This window comes from Seriola lalandi, unplaced genomic scaffold (genome assembly GCF_002814215.2).
Source record: "Seriola lalandi dorsalis isolate HSWRI2012SDOR001 ecotype SW California unplaced genomic scaffold, Sedor1 jcf7180002054582, whole genome shotgun sequence".
NCBI classification, from domain to species: domain Eukaryota; kingdom Metazoa; phylum Chordata; class Actinopteri; order Carangiformes; family Carangidae; genus Seriola; species Seriola lalandi.
In genome coordinates this window covers 1,529,166-1,554,762 of record NW_019525135.1, presented here as the reverse complement: position 1 = coordinate 1,554,762, position 25,597 = coordinate 1,529,166, and the positions used below count along the sequence as shown (strand labels likewise).

The window sequence follows — 25,597 nt, the reverse complement described above, 5'->3', positions numbered from 1 at the left end:
AATTTTATTTTCCTATTTTGAAAAGAAAAATGGAATCAAGGTTCGGGAGGACAGGGATGAGGTGTGACCTTTGCCTCATTACAAGCTAATGAAAGATCTGAATAAGATTAACAATACTTTATGAACCAAACCACAAACCAAATATTAACTGCTCATTTTTTAGGTAAAACATCCTTAAGGTGTACAGAGCATTCGGAAAAGCAAAACCTCTACAATGCAGAACTCTTAAAAGGTACTATATGTAACAACGGTGGCTGTTCAGTGAACTGCAGTCAACATCCTACTGCTTGCAAGTGTGCTCACACTCTGTAAGTAGGTGTGAGTGAGGTGTTGGTGGACTCCATTTTTAAGCTAATGTTAGCTAGTGTTGGACACTGTTGGCGCAGTGGACGACCAGAAGAGAGGCATTGAGGCAAGGTACTCAGCAGTGAAGGATAAACATTTCACTCCATTCACAATGTGTTCACAACGTGAAAACGGACAGAAATATAGATTGTTTTTAAAAAAGCAATTAATACATGTAAACTGTTTCACATTCTTACATATTGTTCCTTTAATAGGTAAAAGGCAGACAGGGCTCATGTTGCCTCTTTGTTATATGCCAAACAGTGCTGGAAATGAGTGAATTCGAACTGACGCTGACCTCCCTTTTTTCTCTTAATAGAAAAGATCTTGTACCTCAGTGCTCCAAGTTGACTCATTCCAAACTAATTCTGGGTGTCAGTAAAAAAAAAGTATAGATGAGGTCATCCCTTCTTTCTTGTCTTATTCATAAGCTGCCCTTTCACTCTAACTATTGACCCGCATCTGTGCCCAGCATTTAAAAATCTCCTCTAACCTTTAGTGTCACAGACTGTACATTGTTCAGGAGCAATTGAGGCAATGTGCTCAACATCCTTGCCATTTCCATTTTAGTGGCATATGAGCCACAACCACCCTTCAAACACAAAAAGAGTCCTTCAGATGTTTTCTCCCCTAAATACAGATGAAAAGGAATCTACATAGCAGGCAAGCCATATTCTCACTGATTTTGCTGTGTTGCTTTTACAGATGATTTCACACACTTGGCATTGAGATGGAGCAGATAAAACGTACTCTGTGTTCTTTTCTACTCGAAAAGGGTAGATAACTTGTTTACAGTCTGATCGAGATCACTCATTCAAGTAAGTGTGAGACTGATCTAAATCACTGTGTCCTTTTAGTCATACATCTGCATTTCTGTGTGACTAAATGTCCTCTAATGCCTGCGTGAAAGAGGATGTGGGAAATGATGACGTCTGTTTGGCAGGGAGAACAACTTGTCCATCCTCTCCATTAATAAAATGAGCACTATAATACTTCAGCTAGTTAACAAAAGAAGTCAAAAATTTGAAAAGAACTCCAATAATAAGCTTTCTTTTTTTCTCTTTTTTTTAGACTTTGTCTATCTGAGTCTGTGCTGTAGTCAGGTCTGCCATCCATGCGTCCAACCATAGCCGAAAAGTCAAAGGATGAGAAACAGATCAAAGCTGTCTTAGGACAGGGAGCAGCACCCCAAAACAGATAAAAGCAATCATACAACTCTGCAGCATCTAGAGGAACTCCATTACTGAAAACAAAGCAAGCATGCATGTGTGTGCTCACAGGTTTGTGAGGATGGAAGGAGAGGGAGACAGAAAGAAATTTGGAAAACACATAACAACACATAGCACATAGCACAGTCATGCACAGACTAAAAAATCTGCAAGTCCCGTGCCTCATAGCTTAGTATATCAGGTCATTACTATTCTGAAAGGATCTGACCGTAGTCTGTGTCTCTGTGGTAAGTTAAGAATTAAACATGCACCAGCTTCAGGCAAGCACAGAGGGCTAAGCAAAGGGTAATTTGTCTCATTGAGCAGCTGCCTGTCTGTCTGTCTGCCAAATGGAATCAAATTATGCAGGTCTTTTGCTTTTCTAAAAGCCGTACTTACATAAAAACAAAGTTGATGTGATTACCATAGGCAACGGCCTAATGCTTAATAACTGGATAGCAGGTTCAAAAGAAACTAGAATGTAGTTCTTTCCAACAGACCTAGATAGTTTTTAGTTATTCTTCTATGTCACTTTCTATGTTTCACCCCACTGGTCTGACATTTCTCCTGACAGCAGCAACAGCATTTAGTCAAAATATAAGATACTTGCAATTTCCAAATATTGCCACAAGGGGTCACTCACATACTAGCAACTAGCAACCTTGTGGATAGAAAACATCAAGAACACTGTGACACGCAGCATATTTTTCATAGACTGCATTCGTCTTACCATAACAAAGAGCATATGGCAAAAGGAGAAAAAATCTCTCTACAAAAATAAAAGTATCTGGGAAGTCTATATCAAGGGTTGTGAGTATTATGGTTAATGTGTAAAATTTTTGCTTTCAGCAGCTTGTTACATGATCAAAATAGTTAAATTTTCTGTCATTGTGTTACTTATGGATGGAATTATAGTGAAAAGAAATTATTATTTTTTGCTGGGAACCCCCAGGAACCCCGCTCAAGGAACCATAGAGGTCCCCAGACCCCACTTTGAGAACCACTGATCTAGAGTATATCACGTCTTTATAAGTGTATAAACACAGAGGTTGTGTCTTTTTACCATTTCTGCATAAGTGTGTCACTGATCAAGGCGTTGCATACATTAGTGTAATTGACAATATTTATGTAAATAAATAAAAATGATGGTTAGTTTGTGAAGAATTCACTGTCTTTTCATCCTATGTCAGTTTTCAGGCTGCACCACACATATGTGCCTGATTTAGCCCATACTAAAACAATCTTTCTGCTGCCGAGCTCCTATCATTGGGAGATTAAATAAATCAACAACTTGTACTTCATCATATTTGAAAGTTTGCTTCCACAGCTTATCCATTGTTTCCCATGAGAATTCTGTAATCCAAATTTAGGCTATTCAAAAATGTTTGTAATTAAACCCAACATTGTAGTCAAGTTACAGTCTAAACTGTATTGAGTTGTGTGTGTAACATTAAACAACTATGTCCCCTAATTAGTGAAACTTCAAAATCTCTTCATTTGTTCGGTTCTATGTAAATACATAAACAATTACTTAAAGTAGAATATTCACACAGCACTGTGTGGCAGCTCAACAACAGAAGCATCAAGTAAATGGGAGAAATATAGACTAAAAAAACTGCAAAACATAATCAAGTCTATTGCTGTTGCAGAAATGGGTAAATGGGTTCTCTCCCCTGGAACTGCCATCCATACTCTTACTATTCCTGTATCAGCCCTATTTATTTTAGCCTCCATCTCCTGCCACTCTCCATCTGGCCACCAGATGTCCTCAGACTTTCCCCCAAGTCACCCGACTGCCAGATCCCCCTGCTCTCCTGTCTCCTATTTGAAATCATCTGAGCTTCCCTGCCCTTTCACACCGATGTTCCCAGTTTCCTCATTATCCCAGCCCGTACTTTCAACCAGCTGTGTGTCAGATCGCCTGCCTATTTCTCCATGTGTTTCCCCATGTGACTGCTACCTGCTTGTAGTAACCTGTTGTCTGTACCTGCCCGCCAGCCTGCCCACTTCCCTGACTGCTTGTCCACCCATCTGTCTGTAAGCCTGGTTTTCTTCAGTGGAAGACAAGTACATGCAGGTAGCAGGCACATGGGGATACATGTGACAGGAATAGTAAGAGTAGGATGGTAGGTCCAGGAGAAAAAACAAGAGAGCCCGGAGATGAATCATGACAGGAATGGCCGACTGGTGTAATATATAAATAACAAGATTGCAAAATAGTCTAGAGCAAACAGTGCACAATACTAAATGTGCTATCAAACTAAATGTCACCAGGGTGCATTGAGTATGCTTTCTAATGATAGAATATAGCATTGCCACTCTAGGGCTGTAATAAAATGTAATATTCATTAAGTTAGTCATAATGTTCCTCAGGTCTGTAGAGCTTGATAAAGAATGTGTTACACGGAACAAATCACAATTAGCAACTCTTTGAAAAATCTTCAGTGCAAGCAGTAAAGAGTATTTTCATTGACAATAAACTGAAGTAGTTAGCTGCTTGCATTTGTTGGAAGCCACGGCAACGTCCTGGGAAATCACCATTCTTCATTCATCTTCTCTATGTTAATTAATATATTGTTTTTATAAACTCTCCAGATTATAACTGATGTATTTTCTTCATTACACATTATCTACAAATCCCTTCCCTTCATTGACTCAGCTGCAGAGCAGCCACCCCATACCCTTCTCCTGTATGTAACTCATGCTTTATCTAAAAACTCACATTTTAGCATCTTTAGCTGATCATCTGAGTAGTGAAAACATGGCATTTCCACACAGTCAGAAAAAGTAAAAATGTCTTGGTCTCAGTTATGATATCCTATTGAACCACGGAGTGTCTTTCCTGCCGGCAGCAGCAGCAGCAGCTGAAAGTGGCCAACAGCGACAAGTGGCGTCACCCTGCCTGGTGCTGTCCAGCGTTGAGCTGCCCTCTGTTCCCATCACCTGTGTCTACTTCCATCATAGACTTGGTTTGTAAAGTTTACAATCTACCACACTGCTGTTCCTGCATTTCTCTGTGTACTGTGAGGCATCGACTCATTGACTCTTAGGGCCCTACTAGAAAAACTTAACTGAGTCTTAAAGGAAAAAGTTCAACATTCATTTAAATTTGCTCCTTAAGTGGAAGCTAATTGACTAAAACCTTTATGCTCATATGCTCAATCGTGGCCTTCTCAGTCATTACACAAGCTGAAGGGTAAATTATGCCTGAGAAAATTTGATACATGAATCAAAGTACTGCTTTTACGCTCAAACACTGATTCTTATGCCTGCGCCTCAGTGGCCAGAGTACTGTTGATTTTCTATCCTGCCAGACAATTTCTGCACTCACACGTTTAAATGAGGCTGTTTGAAATGAAAAATGGCAACAGATCCTGATCCAACATCCAGAAACATCTACATATCCTCAAGACATGACCACCTAAACGCCAAAATTGCAATAGTTCACTATCAATGCATAACCACTAGATGGCAGCAGAGAATCATGTTAATGGAGAAAACTGTTGCTCAGTTTGTTGTGTCCTGTAAATCTAAATAAAGACGAGGCAAGGGGCAAAGTGCAGAAAAGTAGTTATTGATTAAATATAAAGAAAAAAACATACTCTGATGACCCTATAACCACACACACAAAGATCAGTGTATGTGTGTGTGTGTGTGTGTGTGTGTGTGTGTGTGTGTGTCCATATAAGTGTGATAGAGGGACAGAGAAAAATAAGTAATACGTGAATCTGTTACTGTCGCACTAAAAGTGAATGTTTCTTCGGATATTAAATGTCTCAGGGTGAAAGCCCATGTAGATGCAGCAACAATGGCAGCCTTCACAATGCGTTGCAGATAAGAACTCCTACTGGCGTATAGTGTGTTGCTAATAATGTGTAATGAAAGCATCTCAGTAGATGGCAGAAATGCTTCCATGCACACAAAGGGGTACAATAAAAAATTAGATAAGCGTGATAGCTTGACTTTAGTTTATGTGTGTGTCTTTGTTATAACCTGAAAAGCACCTGACAGAGGGAAATCTCGCCATCTTAGATATCAGACTGGGAAATGTCAGATAATATTGATGCACCTAGAGTACACCAGGTTAGACTGTTCTCACCGTTATGTAAAAATACCGGGTGCTATAATGTATTCATGCAGCACATGAGTCACATGTGAAAAAAAAAAAGCTGTTACTGCAGGAGTCTTTGTCTCCAGGATACATCAGAGTCTGAATATGTATAGTACTTTCTATGCTAAGCGTAGTATTTGAAAGAGGAACAGAATCCTTGCTGACTTACATCAAATTCGTTCAGGGCAGCGGCCAGTTCTCCAATGCCAGCATGTCCATGCTTCTCATCAGTGGGCGAGGTGGCCTGAGCAGCACTGGAAATGCCTCCTATGGCCTCCTGCACCTGCTTGAAGACATAGTCCCGGTTGGCGCGTGTGGCCGCCACATCTGGGTGGCGCAGGAAGGCCTGTGAGGCCGTATACAGCATGGTGGCATTTTTCTTAAGGGCCCCACGTGCAGCTGCCATCTCATCTCGACACTGGGGGTCTTTCAGTTCCTGTGAAGGTGACGAGGGTTCTCAAGTGAGCGCTAAGGGTCAAGTGCTAAGGCACTGTATATCTTACTATATCTAGGCCTGTGTAGTTTCTCATTTGTCCAGGTCATAGTATCCTAAAGGAGTTTTTTAAATCGAAAACAACTGGACTAGGTTATTTGGGCTAGGACTGGGACCAGTCCTAGCCTGGTCAGATGCGTACACGAACTGATGAAGCCTCTTGGATGAGAGGTGAAACGTCTTCACAGACAAATAACCTAGTCCAGTTGTTTTCGATTTAAAAAACTCCTTTAGCTTACTATATCTACTATATACTGAAAAAATATCTACTATATACTGAAAAACAATATATTTCTCAAAAAGCTAGAGTAATGCAAGAGTATTTATTTCATACAAAATATGGTACATTTTGATATTAACATTATTTCACAATAAAGAAAAACAAAGAACAAACTGATCCCAGTACAAGACATTTCCTGTAAAAACATAAGTTAACATCCCATCTGATAGATTGGTATTGTTCCAACAGAACAAAGTTAGGGCAGTGTCAGCAGTTCAGCAGCCCTGGAGCTGGACGGGATTCAGTTCAGTGTCGTGCCCTGGGACATTTCAGCAGAGTGGATGCTTGCCAACATGACACTTGTAGAAAAAATCTTCTAAAAGTTTTGTGTTATACTAGGGGGTATATTAGAAAAACACTTTTATGCGTTATCCTCCCGGGTCAAATAAGCACTGATGTGATTATTTTGGTGATTTACAGTAATATGAGTGATTTCAAATGCTATTGAAAGACAGTAACTGTGTTTTTTTTTACAGTACATTTTAAAACTAAAACTGACCATATACAGTTATAACCAATACCATTTATGTTTTGCTAAAATACAAAGTACACTTTCTGTTGCCTATCTGCTGTAACTAATATTATATAATATCAATATACTGTATATGAAAGAAAGCACTCATAATGTAATGATGATGTCATAATGTCTCCTTTTGAAAGTGAGTGACCCCATAACTATTACTACTAACATTGATTGATAAATAGGCTCCTCCTACTATAGAAAAATTTTTCATCTTGTTTAATCACATCACAATAGCAGTGTGTGTGTCTCTATGAAAGCCTACGCTCTTTATGCAAAGCAGATACAACTGCATATCATTATGGAGTCAGTGTATGACACAAAACAACTCTTGGTAGTCACTCAGTCTTGTCTTGTCAATCAGGATTCTCTATGTACGAGTTGATTGTGGCTACATACCAACACACTTGGTACCCAAGAAAGTTTGTTAAAACCCTCTTATATTATGGCTTAGACTCTGACATTATTACACCATTTATCTCTGTAGGAGCTATTCCCCAGGGGATCTCCCTGCATCTGAACGTGACACATGAGTCAGGAGTAGTTTCCCTTTTCTAAAAAAGACAGTTACCTGCTGTCTCCGGGCTGCCACGTAGTTAAGCTTCACCATCTCCTTCCCAAACTCCTTGAAGCGGTTGGCCAGGTCTTGCTCATTGGTCGCATTCTTTACCCCCTCCAGGGCCTCCTCCACCTGTCACACACACACACACACACACACACACACACACACACACACACACACACACACACACACACACACATAAATACTCAATCTTCTCCTTTAGGTCAAAACCTATGTATTTCAATTAAGTAATAAACCCTAAACCATAAAGGTTACAACAAGTTCTAAAATAAACCACTAATACAACACGTTTTTGACACAAGTGAAATCTTTTTACTCCTGTGTAATTACAACCAGATTCAACAAAGACAATAACCATTTAGCTCTGCAATTTTAATGGTTCTCATTTCAGCACTCTCCATCCATTTTGTGGGTACATTCTGATTCTAAACTCCTTTCTACCCCTAATGAAAGTGCCGCACAAGATGTAATGGAAAAGTGAGAAGAGAGAGAGATAACTTTTAAGTGGCCTTTGATGGCAGGGCTTATACTGGCTTGAGTTAAGCCCCTCTGTGGGCCTCAAGAATGAAGCTGGAAAAAAGGACTCTGAGTGAGTGTGTGTGTGTGTGTGTGTGTGTGTGTGTGTGTGTGTGTGTGTGTGTGTGTGTGTGTGTGTGTGTTTGTGTGAGAGAGGGACAAAGTGAGCGACTAAAGGTGCACGCAGACGTGAGTTTGTTTCAGATTATACCAATTGCATATCATTCTTTCTAGCATCTCATATTAGCCCTGAGCCACTTCCGAAATAAGGGACTAAGAAACCTAAGTTCTTCAAATAACTGAGTTAGTGGGATGGGAATGTGTAGTTAATCACACCAGGGCAGCAGGGTATGATATTAATACAGTACAATCAGAAACCAGGATACTCCTCCATGCTTCATCTATATGCTAATGCGTGAAGAGGTTGCATACATTTTTTTAACCAGGAAGGTCCTTTCGTTCACATCTGGTGGCCTTTAAGTGCAATGTGCATGCAAATCTAAATAATTGCGCTTACAATTTTAAGGTGGGCCAGCAGCCTCATGACATCAGCCATGTCAGCGAGGATGAGCAGGCGGGTGACAGCAGAGAGCAGGGCACGGGCTGCCCTCACCATCGTGCCACGTTTCACAGAGGAACATGGGTCATCGGCAAACTCTGACGAGGCAATACGCATCGTCTCTCCTGCAGGAGGGAAGGAAGAAATCAGCAAGCGGAAAAGAGTGCTACAGGAATGAGCACTTCTGGTTCCCTCATAATCTTTTTTTTTTTTTTTTTTTTTTAAAATGGGATTTTGGTTCGATGTCTGAAATATGGTCAATGGTTAACAAAAGCTCATAAGTGGCTAAATTAAACTACAGAGGTTGTTGGGGAAGTTAAATGTCATCACACCAGACATGAAAACCAGTCTGCTCATCAGTCCACCTTAACAGCCTCAGAGTGTTAATACTCAAGCGTTTGCAAACTATTACTAACTTCATAAGAGGAAAGGCTTTGTAGAAGAGGTAAGTGCGCTAAAAACCACAAGTTGGAAGTTTAGTAGTGGTGACATAGAAGTCATGCGCCTGTGTTGTAGTTGGTTAAAGATTAACATTAGCGTTTTACTTCTGGTGATTGTATTTAGGAAAAAAACATCATAAACTTTTATTTGTCACAGAGCTGATTTTCAGCAATAATCCAAAAGCCAGTGTAAAAATCCAACTGTCTTTCTGTCACGGCAACCAGGGTGATGGTAACTTCTGGGTTGGCCCACAAAAACATGTCATCCCTGCAGCACTCTATTTTACCTTCGATCATTGTCTGTGTGTGTGTTTATATGTGTGCATATTGCGTACACCCATTTCATTGTACAGTACATATAGTGAGATAATGTCGTAGTATAAACACACTGAGATGACTGATTGTTCATTGATCCTGTGTCTGAACTGTATATAATGACCCATGTAAGGTCCACAAACTGACCTTCATTCAGTTCAGAGCTCATAACACTGTACTGATTGTTAGGAAATGGGACAGAATTTGGCTTTAAAGAAGCCCCAGTTTAGGGTTAGGATTGATCAAACCCAGAAACCCACAGAGATTTAAGAAACGAGTGGGGTTTATAACCACTTTACAGCCTTACAGAGTGATCACAGCTGGTGAGCTCTTCCGCTACATAATTTGCTGCTAAGTGGTTTAGTTATCACCTCCCTTCAACCGTTTCACCTGAAGTCAAGTAAAATTTTAAAAAGCATTAATTACTCCGTGTTGCTCAACAAAACTCATTCCTAACAGCGTCGACTCTTAAGACAACCTGCATGAAAACGTTTAGTTATTTTTTAAAAACATGTTTTTCTTCTCTTAAAGTCACTGTAATTACTTTTTTCAGTGTTTATTTACTGCAATGAAGCTTATACAACTAGTTAACAGGCCTTTTCTAAATAATGATGCAAAATGCTTCCTGCTGTGTCAGTCACTCACTGGCAGCAGGTCAACACTAGCAGTGCCAGCTTTCTTTGCATAAATTGGAAATTTAAGGAAATAAAATTGTTTGTACTGTGGTAATGACTATTAACACTATGGTAACAACTCTAAAACCTAAAAAAAAACCTAACCATGGGAAAATGCTACCAACACATGCCAGGCACTCAAACTGAAAGAAGCACACACTAAGGCAAATAAGCTCATGAATGCGCACTGTCACACAAACAAACACACACACGCACACACACACACACACACTGGTAGTGCCATAAGTCTGGCTGGCCCAGTGATGAGCTAGTGAAGAGTGACAGTACAAAGGGCTTGATTACTGAACCCATTCTGTGATCGGAAATCAGCATATATAATTTAATCATGACAAGATAAAGAGGTTTGCGCTGATGAGGTCACGATGACAGAGGTCTGATTAGGTGATGACAGATTTAAGAGTGTTTTACAACTCACAATGACCTAAACTAGGCAGATGATGCCATGTCGCTGGGGACACCTCTAGCTGCTGCTAAAGGTCTTGTAAAATGAACCGTCCAGTTCGAGTCTGTTGAATACATATGGCACATTTCTGTGCTCATAAGTTTAATATTACTAATATAAAATGGTTTTACTTTATGACCTGACATGTAATTATATTCAACCTGGCAAAAAAGTGAAGTGTTAAGAGAGAATGAAGAGAGTGCCGCATCAGCATTCCACTTGTGTGCTGAAGAGCTTTTGAGCATGCCCATCTTTTCATAATGGCAGTAAAAGGTTCGGAGATATGGACTATTAACTTTCATATCATATTCTAGCGTTTGATTCACAGAGTTTGATTCACTGACTTTTTCAGAGGGCAGAGCCTAACCATGAAAGGAATCAGAGAGGGCAGCGGTGAGTATTTTGGACATAAATGTGCACACACAAATGCAGAATTTGATTTGTTATATTAAAACAGGCCCTAAAGATAGAATTTCCTCCAGAAACTTGTTTTAAACACATCCTTCTATTGGTTTCAGCTTACATGCCTAACAAGTAGGGAGATTGATCATGTCCTGTTTGAAAGATCCAGTGTGCCATTGTAGTCAAGCCAGTGTTCAAGAGCAGCAGCGGCCCAGTGGCGCTGACAGGATGACGAATACGGCCACAACACTACCTACACTGAGCTTCATTTGCTCTTTCTGCTGATGTAGTTATTGAACAGGGAACTTTAGAGAGCTACAAACATCTGTGACATTGACCCAGAAAGGTTGAGCACGGTTTGTTGAAGTGAAGAGTTGCATCCATGCTGAAGAGTCAGTGTTGACAGAATTTCCAAATAGTTTCTAATGAGACTGGGTATCTATAATGTCTTAAAATTCAGCAAGGCTCCCCACCATTACAGACAGTCAAAGCTTTAACGATGCTTGACTTTAGGGTAAACAACTCCAGAATTAGCCTCATTACATTCATGCGCCAAGTAAAGCCCAAAACTAATGGCTTTTAATCTGTTTTATTTAAAGGATTTGCCTTGCCACTCTTAACTTTGCATTTGTCTAAAGTTTATAGAAATTTGATTTATACTGACATTCAGAGCACTTAATACTTTTCCCTAACATTACAATTTCTAAAATCAATTACAGTGCCTATGTAGCTTTTAAGTAAAATCCTTTCACAGAAAATGGGGTCAGCAGGGTCAATCATTTCACTAAGCTGAGATTTAATTCATAAAGATTTTTACAGATACTGTTGAACTTCTATGATGAGTATATCCCATAAACATAGCATGTACATAGCAAACTGGCAAATACAATAGTCAGCTACAATAATATATACAATACAATATTCTGAAGCTGTAGTTAATGCATACCTTAACATGACTTTATTCAGGTTTTATATTTAAGAGTCAAAATGTCTCTACCATTTCAGCATGTTACTTTTGTTTATTAGATATACAGTACATACTGAATAGAGATTAAACGGTATAAAAATTGAATATCACGATTACAATGACCAAAATTATCATGATTATCAGTATTATCGCGGTATTCTGAAAATGTGCTGAAAATGTTCAGAAAGTAACTTTCACCAAGTTTTATCATGGAAATCACAAGTAAATAATTAGCAGCACTTTTTGCTCGCATCTAAACATTAAAAAATATATTTTCCAACACATCTTTGTCACAGATGAGGACAAGGGACCAGTAATAGTATATGGTAATCAACCACAGTTAAAGCAATAATAAAAATTTAAACGGTAATAGTAACCGCCTGGCATTTTTAGCATGATTTAGCATGAAACCGGTAACTGCTTCATCTCTAATACTGAATGGGGAGTGGAGGAAATACAGGCAATCTTTGTATTGTAATCCAATGCAACACTATTACTGTAACACCTCTGAAAAATGATAACAACCTACACTACAACAGTAATTTCTACTGCTGGGCTATTTTAGTGTTCATCCTCTGTACCTAATATATATTGTGCCTCCCAGTCGCTAATTTAATGTGTGACTTCTGTTCTGTAAAATGTGTCTGCTAATTATACTTAAAACTTGACCAGAAAATTGTCGTATCACAATTTGGGAGACTGTGACATAATTTACAGGAGGGTTCAGTCATTCACTGAAGATAAACAAATATTCAAAAGTATGGCCTTTCCAAAGCTGTATAGGAAAAAAAGATGAGGCCTTTTTAACATGGATACAGCTGGAGCTCCGAGGGGACTGACAGCAGGTGGGCAACCCTTTACTGATGATGAATGATGCTCTAGAAAGTTTAGAAACAAGCCCAATCATATACTGTGCTATGGATCTAGTTTGTGAGTCAGATATTGATCTGAGGAAGAGAAAAGCAATAATAACACAGCTGAGGGCAAGGAGGAGTGAATGGCTGTCTGGTGGCAAAAGACAGGGATATTTCACTCTGACAATGCAGTTATCTGACTTGATCAAAGCAATATTATGATACAGTACAACAACATAAAAAAACACAAACATCGCAGCTGCATAAGCACATTCGACAAGCTCACCTTGCTTACGAACATCTTCCACAGCAGCAATGAGCTCCTCCTTGAGGTCCTGGCTGTCTTTGGCGATCTGCTCGCCCTTCTCCAGAAAGTTCTGAGTAGCCTGCTCAACAGAAACTGCCAGGACGTGGGCCTTCTTGGAGCGCCCTTTCTTCTTACTAGAAGGCCCTTTGTTGCTGGTGTTCACCAGGGTAGTCACCTGTGCAACAGAAAAGGGTAATAGTTAGTTGAGTAACATACGGTATAAAAAAACATACACTAATGAGCAAAAAACAGTATGAGAACTCCTGCATAATATTCCATTGGTGTTTGGCATGCCACCAAAACAGCTCCAACCCACCGAGGCATTGACTCTACAAGAGCTCTGAAGGTGTGGTGTCTGGTATAAAGATGTTAGCAGCATATCCGTTTAAGTCCTTTTGTCCCTTCTCCAACCACTTTTAAAGAAGCTCTGACCCAGTCATCTGGCCCTCGCAAATGCTTGCTTATCGTCCAATAAATCCCAGACCTTAACATACACCACTGTGACGAGATAATCAATGTTACTGGCTCCATATGTGAGTGGTCCTAATGTTTTTGGCTCATCAATCTACTGTATGTACAAGGGTGACTTACTGCAGCATTTGTGCTTTGCCTACAGTTACAGTGTCAGCTTTGGAGCTATGTTGCTATTATGAAAATCAGCCACTGTAACCAATATTGGTTAGAGCAACAAAAATGATAGCAGTAAATGAAAATGGGAAAAGTTCAATATTAAAAAAAAGTCAGTTTATGTCTAAAATATTCTGTTGCAGGGTTTGCTAATATCAACAGCAGACATAAAATAAACAAAGGACTAGAAAAAGGTAAATGAACATTATAATCTTAATAATACTGAAATAGACTCAGCTGTGTCCAGCTGTTTCACAGCTATGACAATTCAAAATACAAAGATCCATTTCTGCTAATCTACTTCTTTCTTTCCTCCTTTTCTGAAAAAAAATATTTGTAAATGTAGATTCCCTTATTAGGATGGGAGTATATTTTGTCCTGGTTTTGGGATGTGCAGTGAAACAACTTTGGAAAAATGCTTTAAACTTCAGCGAAACAAAATGACATGGTCAAGTCTTTACCCTTGATATGGGTTTTCACAACTATAATGAGGCAATTCGTTCTGAATGCTATTACTGCTACAGAAATGTGCCGAATTGTACATAGCATCAATCAGGTACATAGCATCATTTTAGACAGGAACCATTGAAAACAGTAATCTTTCTTAAGTAGGAATGGTGTAAAGTACAATCAGCCCATCACGCTGCTCTCCTCATTGTGAGAAAAATGTAGCTGAATTGAATCGCAGGCAATAATTTCTTTGATTTCAGCTCCTCTAGATGGAGGCCACACTGCACAGGATCAATAGGATGGTGTGCTAGAAAATCCTACAAAATGAGCCCTTGATCTAATTGTATTAGTAAGAGTTCAGTGTTTTGCAACTAAGGGAGAAATGCAATAAGATACTTTCCATTAAGAAAACTTCTGGTACAGTCAGGAAGCATTTCTTTATTGGACTACACAACTATTGATTTCTCCCCAAGGCAGACATACAGTCAAGAAGATGACACACAGAGGCACATGTTTAGTGCAAACACAGTGTGTGGCTTCATGTTACTGATGCAGTAATGTTATCTACGGGCCACAACAAAAAGAGGACCCTTTTCAGATGAGCACTCTACATGAAAGAAGTCACACAATCGTGAGGAACAGGCATCCTCACTTAAAGCTAAAAGCATTTAGCTAATCAGCAATCACAGAGAATTCTAAAGAACAAGCCTCAGGGTTGAGAAGTATCTGTTAAACACTTGGGGAGAATCAGGACACGCACTGTGTGTCTAGTTATAGCTTCTTCTGCAAAAAATAATGTCGGAAAAAAATGTTTTTAAACCATTCATATTAATCATATTGAGCTATAATTAAAGTATTATTATCATCAAACCAAAATGATCACTTTTTCAGAAAGAGAAAATCTTACTTTCAAAGCAATGAACGGAAAGCTATGATACAAACAATACAATTAACTCATTCAGCCTACAGGGCAGACAACAGACTAGAACAAATCACTGCTGCCTGTCAATAATAGTAGAGTAGAATTATTTCTACTACTTGTTTGGTCGTGACAACTTGGTGGAACACAATGACGCACGTCTGTCTGAGGCCAGTGAAGAAGCACATGGACAAAATTGCTCATTACATACCCGAGTCTAAGTTTGCTGTAGGAGTATCAGTCTGACAGCAGCTGAACTTGCACAATAGGGTGATATGATTAGGTTGTGGAATATATCAGAGGCTTTCACTCTGAAAAGCTGCTAAGAGCAAAGTTATGTACTGTCTAGGCTGCTTCACTTAAGGGCTTCTAGCCAGGAATAAAAACTTTAATGATGTATGTCCTCACTCATGATGGATCCGGGAATAGTAACAATTATATGAGACCAAGTTAGCCTTTTTGGGCTATTTTTGTCAAAAAAAGTCATTCATGACTTAATCACATTATTTTCCTGTATTCAAAGCTGACCTGATAACAAACTGTGATACATCTATTTACCATCAACTCTTCAGCCGAGTGCTCATTATGAAGTGCAATGGTGTGTTTATTTCAATCTAAGTTTGTTGAATCAATAACTCATCATTATATTTACACATGAAAGCACACACAAACCTGTGCACACAAGGTCACTCCACCTCACACAAAGACGCACAAGCATTCATATGCTGGCCGCCAACATGAGAGCATTTAGCACTGATCTGCCACAGACAGACAGGCTAACAACAAAAAAAGGACAATCAATTACAAACAAATACACACAAATAAAGGCAGGCTGCCTTTCCTCTGAAGTTGTACCTCACACGTAGAATTCTTATGGTTGTTGTTCAGCAAGTAAATCAACAGTAAACTGATGTGTCCCAGCTGCTTTAAAAGCACCTAGTGATGCAGAAATGATATTTCCATCTCTGCAGGTTCTTTTCTTCTCTTTTTTATGTTGGGAAGCAAACAGCAGTCTAATGTATTTAAGTCCAAAATCTTTTTGACTCATCAGTTTCACTTTGACCACCCCCTACACTGTGTTGCAGACTCCATCCTTTTATCAAATTTATGACAGCTGCTAGAGCACTTCGTCACTTGAACGTAAACATTATGTTGTACTTCTTGGGAAGACATCCAACCAAACCAAAGGACGAAAGGAAACACAAATTCGTGTCGTGCACGTGTCTTTCAATCATATATCAGGACATCTCAAATATAGGCAACCAGTAAACAGCGTAAACACTGATCCAAATCAGTATCCTAGATATATGTATGTTACCAGTTTCAAAGTACTTTGACTTTCATATTTGCAACATTAAATGGTCATAGCAAAGGTACAATAACACACAATGCGGTCCCCTGATACATATAATGGACAAGCTTCTCTCTGTGATGCTGTTTGCATTCATATGATTATTTTCATGCATCAGGATATCTTGTTAGCTCACTTACTTGTTGCTATAAGAGTGTTAGTGCTGTCTCTACAAGTCGACTGAGTAGCCAGCCAAAAAGAGGAAGAAGCACTGAAATCTGAGCACAGTTTTATACATAGCTACCTCACAAACAGTCTTATCTTTGCCTGCAGAAAAGCGTCAGTCTGCCTTGGAACACTGGCATACAAGTTTTGATCCAAGTCTGGTAGAATGTTCAATATGTGTTCATCAATGATTACTTTGTGTTTCATTAAGATTTGTTTTTGGAAGTGATGACTGGGGAGGCCATGGAAGACAACTGACTTCATTGCAGAGTTAATGAAAACACAATTTAATTTGTTCAGCACTGTGCATGGTGGCAATAATGTCACGTGGGAATAGTGTTTGCAGTGCACCTGGTCCTTTAAAATGGCATTATATTCTTTGGCAGCTCCACAGTCAAGCAGAACATGAATTGAGGCTAATGACATCCACAAGTTGGCTGCCTATACCATTACACAGTAGATCAAGTGGCAACAGCTGGCAACAGGCACTGCGGATTAGAGGCAGCAATGTAAATATGTCCGTAGGAATCGGGGTGAGAGATAAGCCATCAAACCACATTGCTGTTTTCAACTGTTTGATGTTAAGGGTCCTGTGCCCTTTATATCAAACACCAGATGTGTAACCTGATTGGTCAACTTGTAAGCCGGTGTAACAGTTCTTGAATTTTAAGATTTGTGCAGCAGTGAATTGTTTTGACATTAAAAAAACATTAAAATATATGCCTTTGGTGAAAGTTCAACTGCTTATTCAATACTTGATAGCCTGAGAGGTTCTCTGGCTGTAGTATTGTCGCACAGATACAGAAATTGAATTAAACAATGTTGTAGAAGTAAAAGTAGGAGATGACTGCAAACTTTAGATAGTCGCAGCCACTTCCTTTCTAAGATATGTTTGCTTAAAGATTAGTGGTCAAGTACATATATTTCTATTTTAACTTGACTGAATCTCTGAGTTAATGAGATCTTCAACCTCTGTGTCGACATAATGCCTTCTGTAACTCCTCCATGGAACAGACAAAGAGAACATAGTGAGTTATGTGACTGCATGATTCATCAGCTGCACTTGGAATGCTCATTTATTCATTAACGCAGGGCTGTGGAATACACACAGATAGGGCTACTGCATGTGTCATGCAGCTTTCCACAGGGAGTGACTCAGTCAAGTCAAAGCTTGTTGACGTTTTGTTCTGCAACAGTGACTTAAAAAGCTCAATGTATATTTAATTATGCCCGCAATAACCTCACAGCATGTGCTGAGGCTGATTCAATTTATCTACCTTCATAGAGATTTAACTGTGCTATTTTTATGAAAATATCTTCTATCTCTGCATGCAGATGCCCGAGCTGAATATGAATATGGCATAAGCTACAGAGTGCAGAATATGCATACAAAATAACATTAACACATGAGAATGTACTTACACTTTGAAGTTAATATGTCACCATTTGCAAACATTTAAAGACATGATTGATTTCAGCGTGCATGACAATTAGCAGTAATTGTCAGCCGAATTTATACTGCTTGCCTTTCTTCTAATTTCGACTAGTTATTTTCTTATTTATAATTCATCAGCGCACTTTGTCTGCATGTGGCATATGCTATCATGATTTTCAAGACAGTTAAGGCACCAACATTTTAACCCTTCAAAGCTCTATTACTTAGCTTTGAAAACTTAAATGGCAATGCTGACTGACAGACTTATTTTACTCTGTCAGCTGACATGATCCACCGTTGTAGAAGTGTTTGTTTGAAGTTATAATTAAATTATATAAGTTGTTTTCCATTAGGTCTAAACCCTTATATATGATATTATCTCCACCACATTCACTGATTACTTTTTAAACCAGAAAAGCAAGCTGTGTACTTCCAGAAGCACACACAGAGAACTAATATGAAGGACCTACATTAATGGGCAGCAGAGTTTACACTGATTAGATGAGGCATGGAAATCACAAACATCCCCGGGAGGGACAAACATTGCAGGAAGGAAAAACAGTGCTTCTGTTTCAGCCTGAATGACGTCACATTTTGAGACACACTTCTTACTGTGGTTGCTGAGGCATCCAAGTTTAATCACTGTCACTTTCATAGAGACACAGCACATGACAAATAGCCTGGGTGTTCAACTTTTGTTCCGAACTGACAGCCATCAAGTGCATACTATCAGCCTATCAAGAAAATAGGGAAAGAATGCTGCAACATGATGTAAGCCTACAACACTGCAAGCAATGAGGATGTTCGAAAGATAATGACAATGCTTCCAACACACACTCACAACAAAACCATGCTATTTAAAAAATTTGTAAGGTTTTCTACATATTATATATATGAATGACACATAAATAACATTAATATAGGATCAGACTAGGTTAGAAAGGGCATGAATGGGATTTAGAGAAGGCAAGTCTCTGAATGTCTCTAATGCAGTAGACTTGCTATTGTGCTTTTATTAAGCAGGTTGGAAGGTTTGAATTAAATAACCTAAGTCATCTTTGTAATTTCAAACATAGTCCTCTACTTATTTCCCTTTATGGGCACGAGTGACATCAGTGTAGGATCTAGACTATGCTCTCATATAGCCATGAAGCCCTACCGTGGCATTGAGAAGTCAACTAAAAAAATTATTATTAAATTATTAAGCTATGGTGTGCATGTCATGACTTAAACACAAAAAAGTCCGAACGCTTCACTACCTATCGCAAGTACAAAATAAGAACTCAGCACACAGACTAATCATATGGATCCCTCAGGGGAGAAGGTAGAAACAAAAGTAGTTTGCAAAAAGAAACGGAGTGGGGCACAGTAATGTTTGCTTCATGCATCCAAATGTGGCCTAATACAAAACAAAATAAATTCAGTGTCTGGGCAATGCAGCCTTGCCCTTTTCTGCCAGTTGGTAATTGGCCCTGGGCAAGCCCATTTATCGTGTGTATTAGCAGCACTGCTTGGATTTTATGCAACACCATACGGGGGTTATTTCCATACAGCCACACGTTATGTCATTCTCTCAGCCTTGAGACAACTCAGACACAACAACCTTTATGATGAGGACTGTAGTCTGTAGTATACACACATATATATATGGATAGGAGAGGGATAGGGATAGGGAATTTATGTGTGTGATCTGTCTGAAGATGCAGCAACTGTATAAAATATTTAATTCTCGGCCAACTGAAGGGCAGATTCTCACCTGGTTTTGTGCTGCCTGATGAGGAGAGAATTAAAATGTCTGTGTGAACAATTCTTGAAGGCTTGGCTCTTTATGTTGTTAAGTGCCCACCCACAGGGGTCTTCCACACAGTATTATCAGTACACGGTGCTTCTACAGGATGCTAAACATGACGTGGTCCTCCAGAGGCCAGGTGTAAACACATAATAACAAGCTTACTCCATTGTCATTTCCCACATATTAATTGGTATTCATAGAAGCACACCTCTTGCATACCAGGTGTAAATACAATTTTATGGTTTAAAAATACAGAAATTTAAATACAGTAAAAGGTAAGAGACCAAATCAAAAACACGATAAGTTAGATTAACTGGTGATTTCTTTGGAGTAAAAATTTAATTGTGACAGTCTCACGTATATTATAAATTATATATTCTAATGTTAATGTTAGAACATACTGTGAAAAGCTTGTTATCACAATGATGTTATAGTCAAAATAATTGCCGATTACCTTTCTTATATTTGATGATGATGAATGAGATACAGCATCTGTGATGAATTAATTTTCAACACTACTTGTGCCATGAATAGCACAGGCGTGTGTAATGGCCCTGAATTTGGATGCCTGCTCAGGCACTGGTGGAGGCCGTCACCAATGCAGCTGGTGAAATTGTGCTCCTTCTCTGCCCTTTTTTCACTAAGGCACCGGTGGAGCAGACATTGGTATTCATATTCAAACCAGGATGTGTCTGCAGTCATCTGTGGCTAACTGTGAGGGTGGAAATCAGGCTCCTGCATGTGCATACAATCATATGATTGAGTGAGATTTACAAACCTGAACAATACGTATGCACAGCTTTATAAAATCTAAGGCAAAGTAGGCGTGCGTAGTTCTAAATTTGTGCGGAGTTTAAAGCTAATAAAATAATAATAATAATAGAATTAATAAACATCATATTACTGATATAATATTACAGTGTGCCCCATTCATTCATTCGATGCTTACAGAAATACTGAGTGATGTTTTAGCTAAACTGTCTATGAGCAATTAGGCTTGTTCACATGCACGGTTACACGCTAATGTTGCTAATGTGGGTCTGTGATGTTTAGCGAGCTTTGTGGCTGTTGCCGTTACTAATTTATCATATGAACTACATCATTGATTTTGCCTTTGTGTGTGATAAACAGTGATTTCATGAGTCAAGTCTGTCCCTTTAGTGAATTTCAACCATAGACGTATGTGTTTAGCTTCAAAGGGCATCTCTGAAAACGGTATTTTATAAAGACGAAGGTCATATTTTTTGCATTCCTATTCTGAAATCCAACGGCACAACAAGACATTTTTTTTCCCACTGGCTTGTTTCACTGTAGTTGTTTCCGCTGTTAATCTGCCACCGCAATGTGCACGCAACTCTGATGACGTAGTTACTCCATAAAAAAGACACAAGAAATACTGCATGAATCGCGCTCTTCCTACAAAAAGTTTCCAGGTGTTCCCAAAGATTGATTGTGCTAGTATGGAGAGACACACACACACACACACACTTACACACACACATACACACAGCAATGACTGCAGAAAGACATCAAGATACGGTCACTGGGCAAAAAAGACGCAGGACCACAGAGACACAATGAGAACAAATCTAAAAAAGTTGCTGAGCTATATTCAAGCAGACACAAAACACATCTACACAGGTCTCTCAAGCCAATATGGGTGGACGGAAAAGCCATGATCTAGAAAAGGAAGAGGGGAATAGCATATCTACATAGATTGGATTGTATTCCTATTGACAACAAACTTTTTTGTATAACTCATGAGATAAATTACAAGATTTACTTCCATTTTCATATCACAAGAACTAAACGTATACAGCTAGCTTGTGCTCTGGAAATGCCCTGCCATGGCAGAGTACCAATGCTGTCACATTTGTCTTGTGCTGAATTATCTCTCCTTCCTACAGAAATACGATAGATTCTTCAAATACATGGTCCAGAAACAAGTTTAGCTGGGTTCATCTACATCGTGACATCATGTTTCTAGCGGTTTTCCATCCTCAACTGAACCATGACCAACTGCATTTACTTCTCACACCTTCGCCATCAGCAGTCAGGTCTCTGCCAGAATTCATTAACTTAGCCCAGAGCTTTAAATCCTGCTCAAGTATGCAGGATTTTATACTGCAACTCAGATATGGAAGCTCATTGCTGATTGGATAACAAATATTTACACATCAGTGGACATTGAAATACTGCGCTGGAATGTTAGTGAACAAAACTCATCCCTAACAAAAACCTATGTCGAGTTGTTATCACAGCCTTTAACAGAATCGGCAGTGGTTGATTTTTTTTTTTTTTTTTTCTTGCTATATAAGAGCATTCCCATTGTTCCACAACCTTCAGGCTCAAACGGGAAACAGTTAACAGTTATACATAAGTGATTATACTGCAGCAAATGTAAGGATACCCTTTCCTTCAGGCATAAAGAGTTGTTGTGCCTTGCCCTCCCATTTTATTGCTGATCAATACTATTAAATGCCATGCTGCCTTTCCTCTTCAGAGCACTGACCAGTGGACTCTCCACTCAGTAGTAAATCCCTGTGGCACTGCGTAGCCATTCAATTTTCCGCCTTCAGCCTCTGAGACTCACATCCAACAGATGAGTGATGCGCTTTAACTGTTGAACATTAGGGAAGGGCGTGTGCATGTACATGCACGTGAAGCCAGCTACACACATGCATGATGATGCATACACATACACAGCTCCTGAGAGATTCTGTTAACCATTGGCACCTCCCTACACTTAGTGATATATACAGTACATAATGCTCCCTGTTAAATAATTGATGTGGACATTTATACCCATGTGTAAAGTGCATAATGTGTGCAAAAGCTCACGGGACAAAAGCAAACAGGGGTCTCCTACATTTTTCCAAGTGGGGGAATCAGTCATCTAGCTGTGAGAGGGGCAATACAGAAACCTGTTTGCAGAAGGTCGCTGCTGCAATGGCTTCAAGCCATGGTACACACCAAATGGGTGATCAACAAATGTGTCACTGTAGAAACAATGCACATTACTGACTACTTCATCTCCAGCAGACTGTACATCCATCTGCACACATACTAATGCAGCCAAGACAATTATGTATAAAATTCAGAGAACTACACACATTTGCATTGCACAAGTCAAATATAAGGGAAAACGTGCAAACATACTGTGAAGCATATTTACACATAAATGGTCTTGAACTTCTTAAACTGTGGCTGCTACTGTATGTGCACCTGATAGGAAGAGCCCTGTATCCTGCAGAGCTGATAAAAACATATCCTAGGACTTTTACGCTGAAGGTTGTGCTCAATTTGTATTATATCCCTATTTAAAATATCTTTTGAAGTTAACAAGTGCTGAAGTGCAGAGCAGTGAAGATTAGTGAGCATTAAACTCGGTACCTGTGAGTGGTTTTCTGGGTGGTAAAGAGGAAGGGTTGCAAGAGTGTCATGCTCTGACATTCTCGACCATGCAGCGTTTTTATTGGCAACCATATCCTCAAAAAACCTCCTGGAAGTATGTGTAGCTTTAAAGCCTAGAGGTGAATGTTGGAGAGGAACTGCACCATGTAATGATGGATATAATGGGAAGAAACAAGGGAAAGCATGGAACTGGTTGACAAGTATTTTCATAGTTTTTTGGTTAATTTGTCCTAATTTTCACTGAATTGTCAGTTTTCTCTAACTACCTGCAATTTAGCATTTTACTCTATTCAGGACATTTCAAATTTCCTATACCGGAAGAATAGTATTATCTGCAATAGTGATTCTCACATTCTCACGCTCCTTCTACTTTGAGAGTGCAATAGACTTTTAGTTTCCCCAGAATATTTCCTCATTAGCAACCCTCTTAGCCCATTTTCCTACACTCTGTTTGATCCTCCCACTCCTTCATTATCATTCTCACCAGACGTCTTTTCCCTCTCACTGAGGTTACTTCATTCATTTTTGAGGCATGACAGAACATTTTTGATTCACAGTTGATAGAGCTAGACAGGGTCAATAACTGCTGGCAGTGCTTTTCAGGTGGACATGCTTTAAACCACTTGATGTTTTGTGAGGACAAATTTGCACACATTTGAAAACCATCCAAAACTTTCCACAGAGCCCAGTGCAGGAGCCCAACTCTGGGTCCAAATATCTGTTGGGGAACATTGTTTTCTGCAGAGAGAATTATGAGCATACCTAAGAGAAAAGAGTGGAAAAAATAAATAAAACAAAACAAAACAAAAAATGTAATAAAACCAACTTGTTTGGATGCCAAGAACTACCTAAAAATACCATTCATCTAGTGTGTGTAAAAAGCCAATGATTAGTGTTTGGGGATCTAATGTAAGGAAAACAAAACAACAGCAGCACAAAACAGCAGGCTTTGAAATCAATATGCAGTGCTGGCCAATTAGAACAAACAGTAACAACACATTCTTTTTAACTATCAAACTCTCACCTCCACTTAAAAATATGAATATAAGAAATTACAGAAAGTTTGTGTTACAATTTCAGTGAAAATACCAATGAGTCCTCATTTGACTTGGGTTTAATTTTTGCATGGCAAGCCTTAAGGTTTTTTCGCATAATCTTCATAACAATTGGCAAAATATATGCCATCTGAAATGCCTCTTACTTCAAAGACAAACCACATAAAAGCTTTCTCAAATCTCAGTCTGAAATGGCTTCAAGTGTGAGGTACAGTCACAAAGATCAGTGTCAGAGAAATTAGTGTAGAAATCCGCACAAAAAATGGCTTTAAGCAGTGTGAGAAGAGCTTTATGACAGTACAATGGTTTGGATTTAACAGAGGTCATGTATATATTAAGTATGGACATCTCTTTCTGCCCTGTAAACAGCAGACCAACATCTTCACTATCCACTATTCCAGGGCCTGTGAGCATCCAGCCTACTGTCAACAAGCCCCTCCAAAAAGAAACAGTTAATAAACTGAGACTGACGCTCAGGTGTGAAGGTCTGCAACAACTTCAACGATACTCTCTTGCTGCTGCATTCCTTAACATACCCACTGCTAATATGGAGGTGCCCACAGCAATTTCTTCTACCTCCATAACCCCACAACACTTGGAGGATAACACCTTAAACAATCAGTTCTCCTCTCAATCGATAAGATCTTCAGCTCTGCCTTAAAAATCCTCCTCGGCCCATCCAGCCCATGGATTTAACCATGGCTTTCAACCTGGTATTACAATCACACCAAACTTTTGATTTACATCTCAATACTTTCACAATTGCTGACCGAGAGACTTTTTACTGTCTAAAAGTAATGCTGCGGCAAGTTTGACCTTTGATTTCACAGATTACTAGATAATTGATGTATCTCTACCCCAAGCTATATGGAGATAAGATAAGTTGCCTCTGAAGAGCAATACACTGAAGCTCAGGTTTTGTTTTCATGTGTCTAGAGGCCAGTGTATCTTACAGCCTATGTTTAGCTGCTATACGGCTATAGATTATGATGTAGTCAATTTAATGTGAGGAAATTCCATAAACAAAGGTTCCTCCAAGGGACACATAAACACAAGAAATGTTAAAAATTCTGTCCTCTATCCTTATTATGTGTTTTGGTGCACAGCTTTGCAGTGAGCTAAACACACTTCCAGTACATGTAGGAAATGGCCTTTGAGGTTTTTCCTTGAAGCAATTGTGAAACTGTGAAAACATTATTGCGCAACAAATCAACTGATTTGTTATTAGAAAAAAAAAATATATAGTCACAGATACAGTAAACATTAATTAGACCAAATGTGTTGTAGAAATTAGTTAATACAGTAACAAGGAAACTGGATACACAAATGTATAGCTCTCAGAGTCCTCCAAC

General features: G+C 39.1%; 1 protein-coding gene across 1 annotated transcript in view; it reads right to left on the bottom strand.

Annotated features, from left to right (window-relative positions):
* Window positions 1–25,597, bottom strand: part of ctnna2 (catenin (cadherin-associated protein), alpha 2) — a 310,610-nt gene that overhangs the window by 245,859 nt on the left and 39,154 nt on the right. Inside the window, exons 3-6 of the mRNA XM_023418417.2 lie at window positions 13,017–13,212; window positions 8,574–8,740; window positions 7,529–7,648; window positions 5,834–6,100 (exon numbers count right to left, since the gene is read on the bottom strand). Coding sequence (XP_023274185.1) covers window positions 5,834–6,100; window positions 7,529–7,648; window positions 8,574–8,740; window positions 13,017–13,212 — 750 coding nt within the window. The remainder of the gene's footprint in view (window positions 1–5,833; window positions 6,101–7,528; window positions 7,649–8,573; window positions 8,741–13,016; window positions 13,213–25,597) is intronic.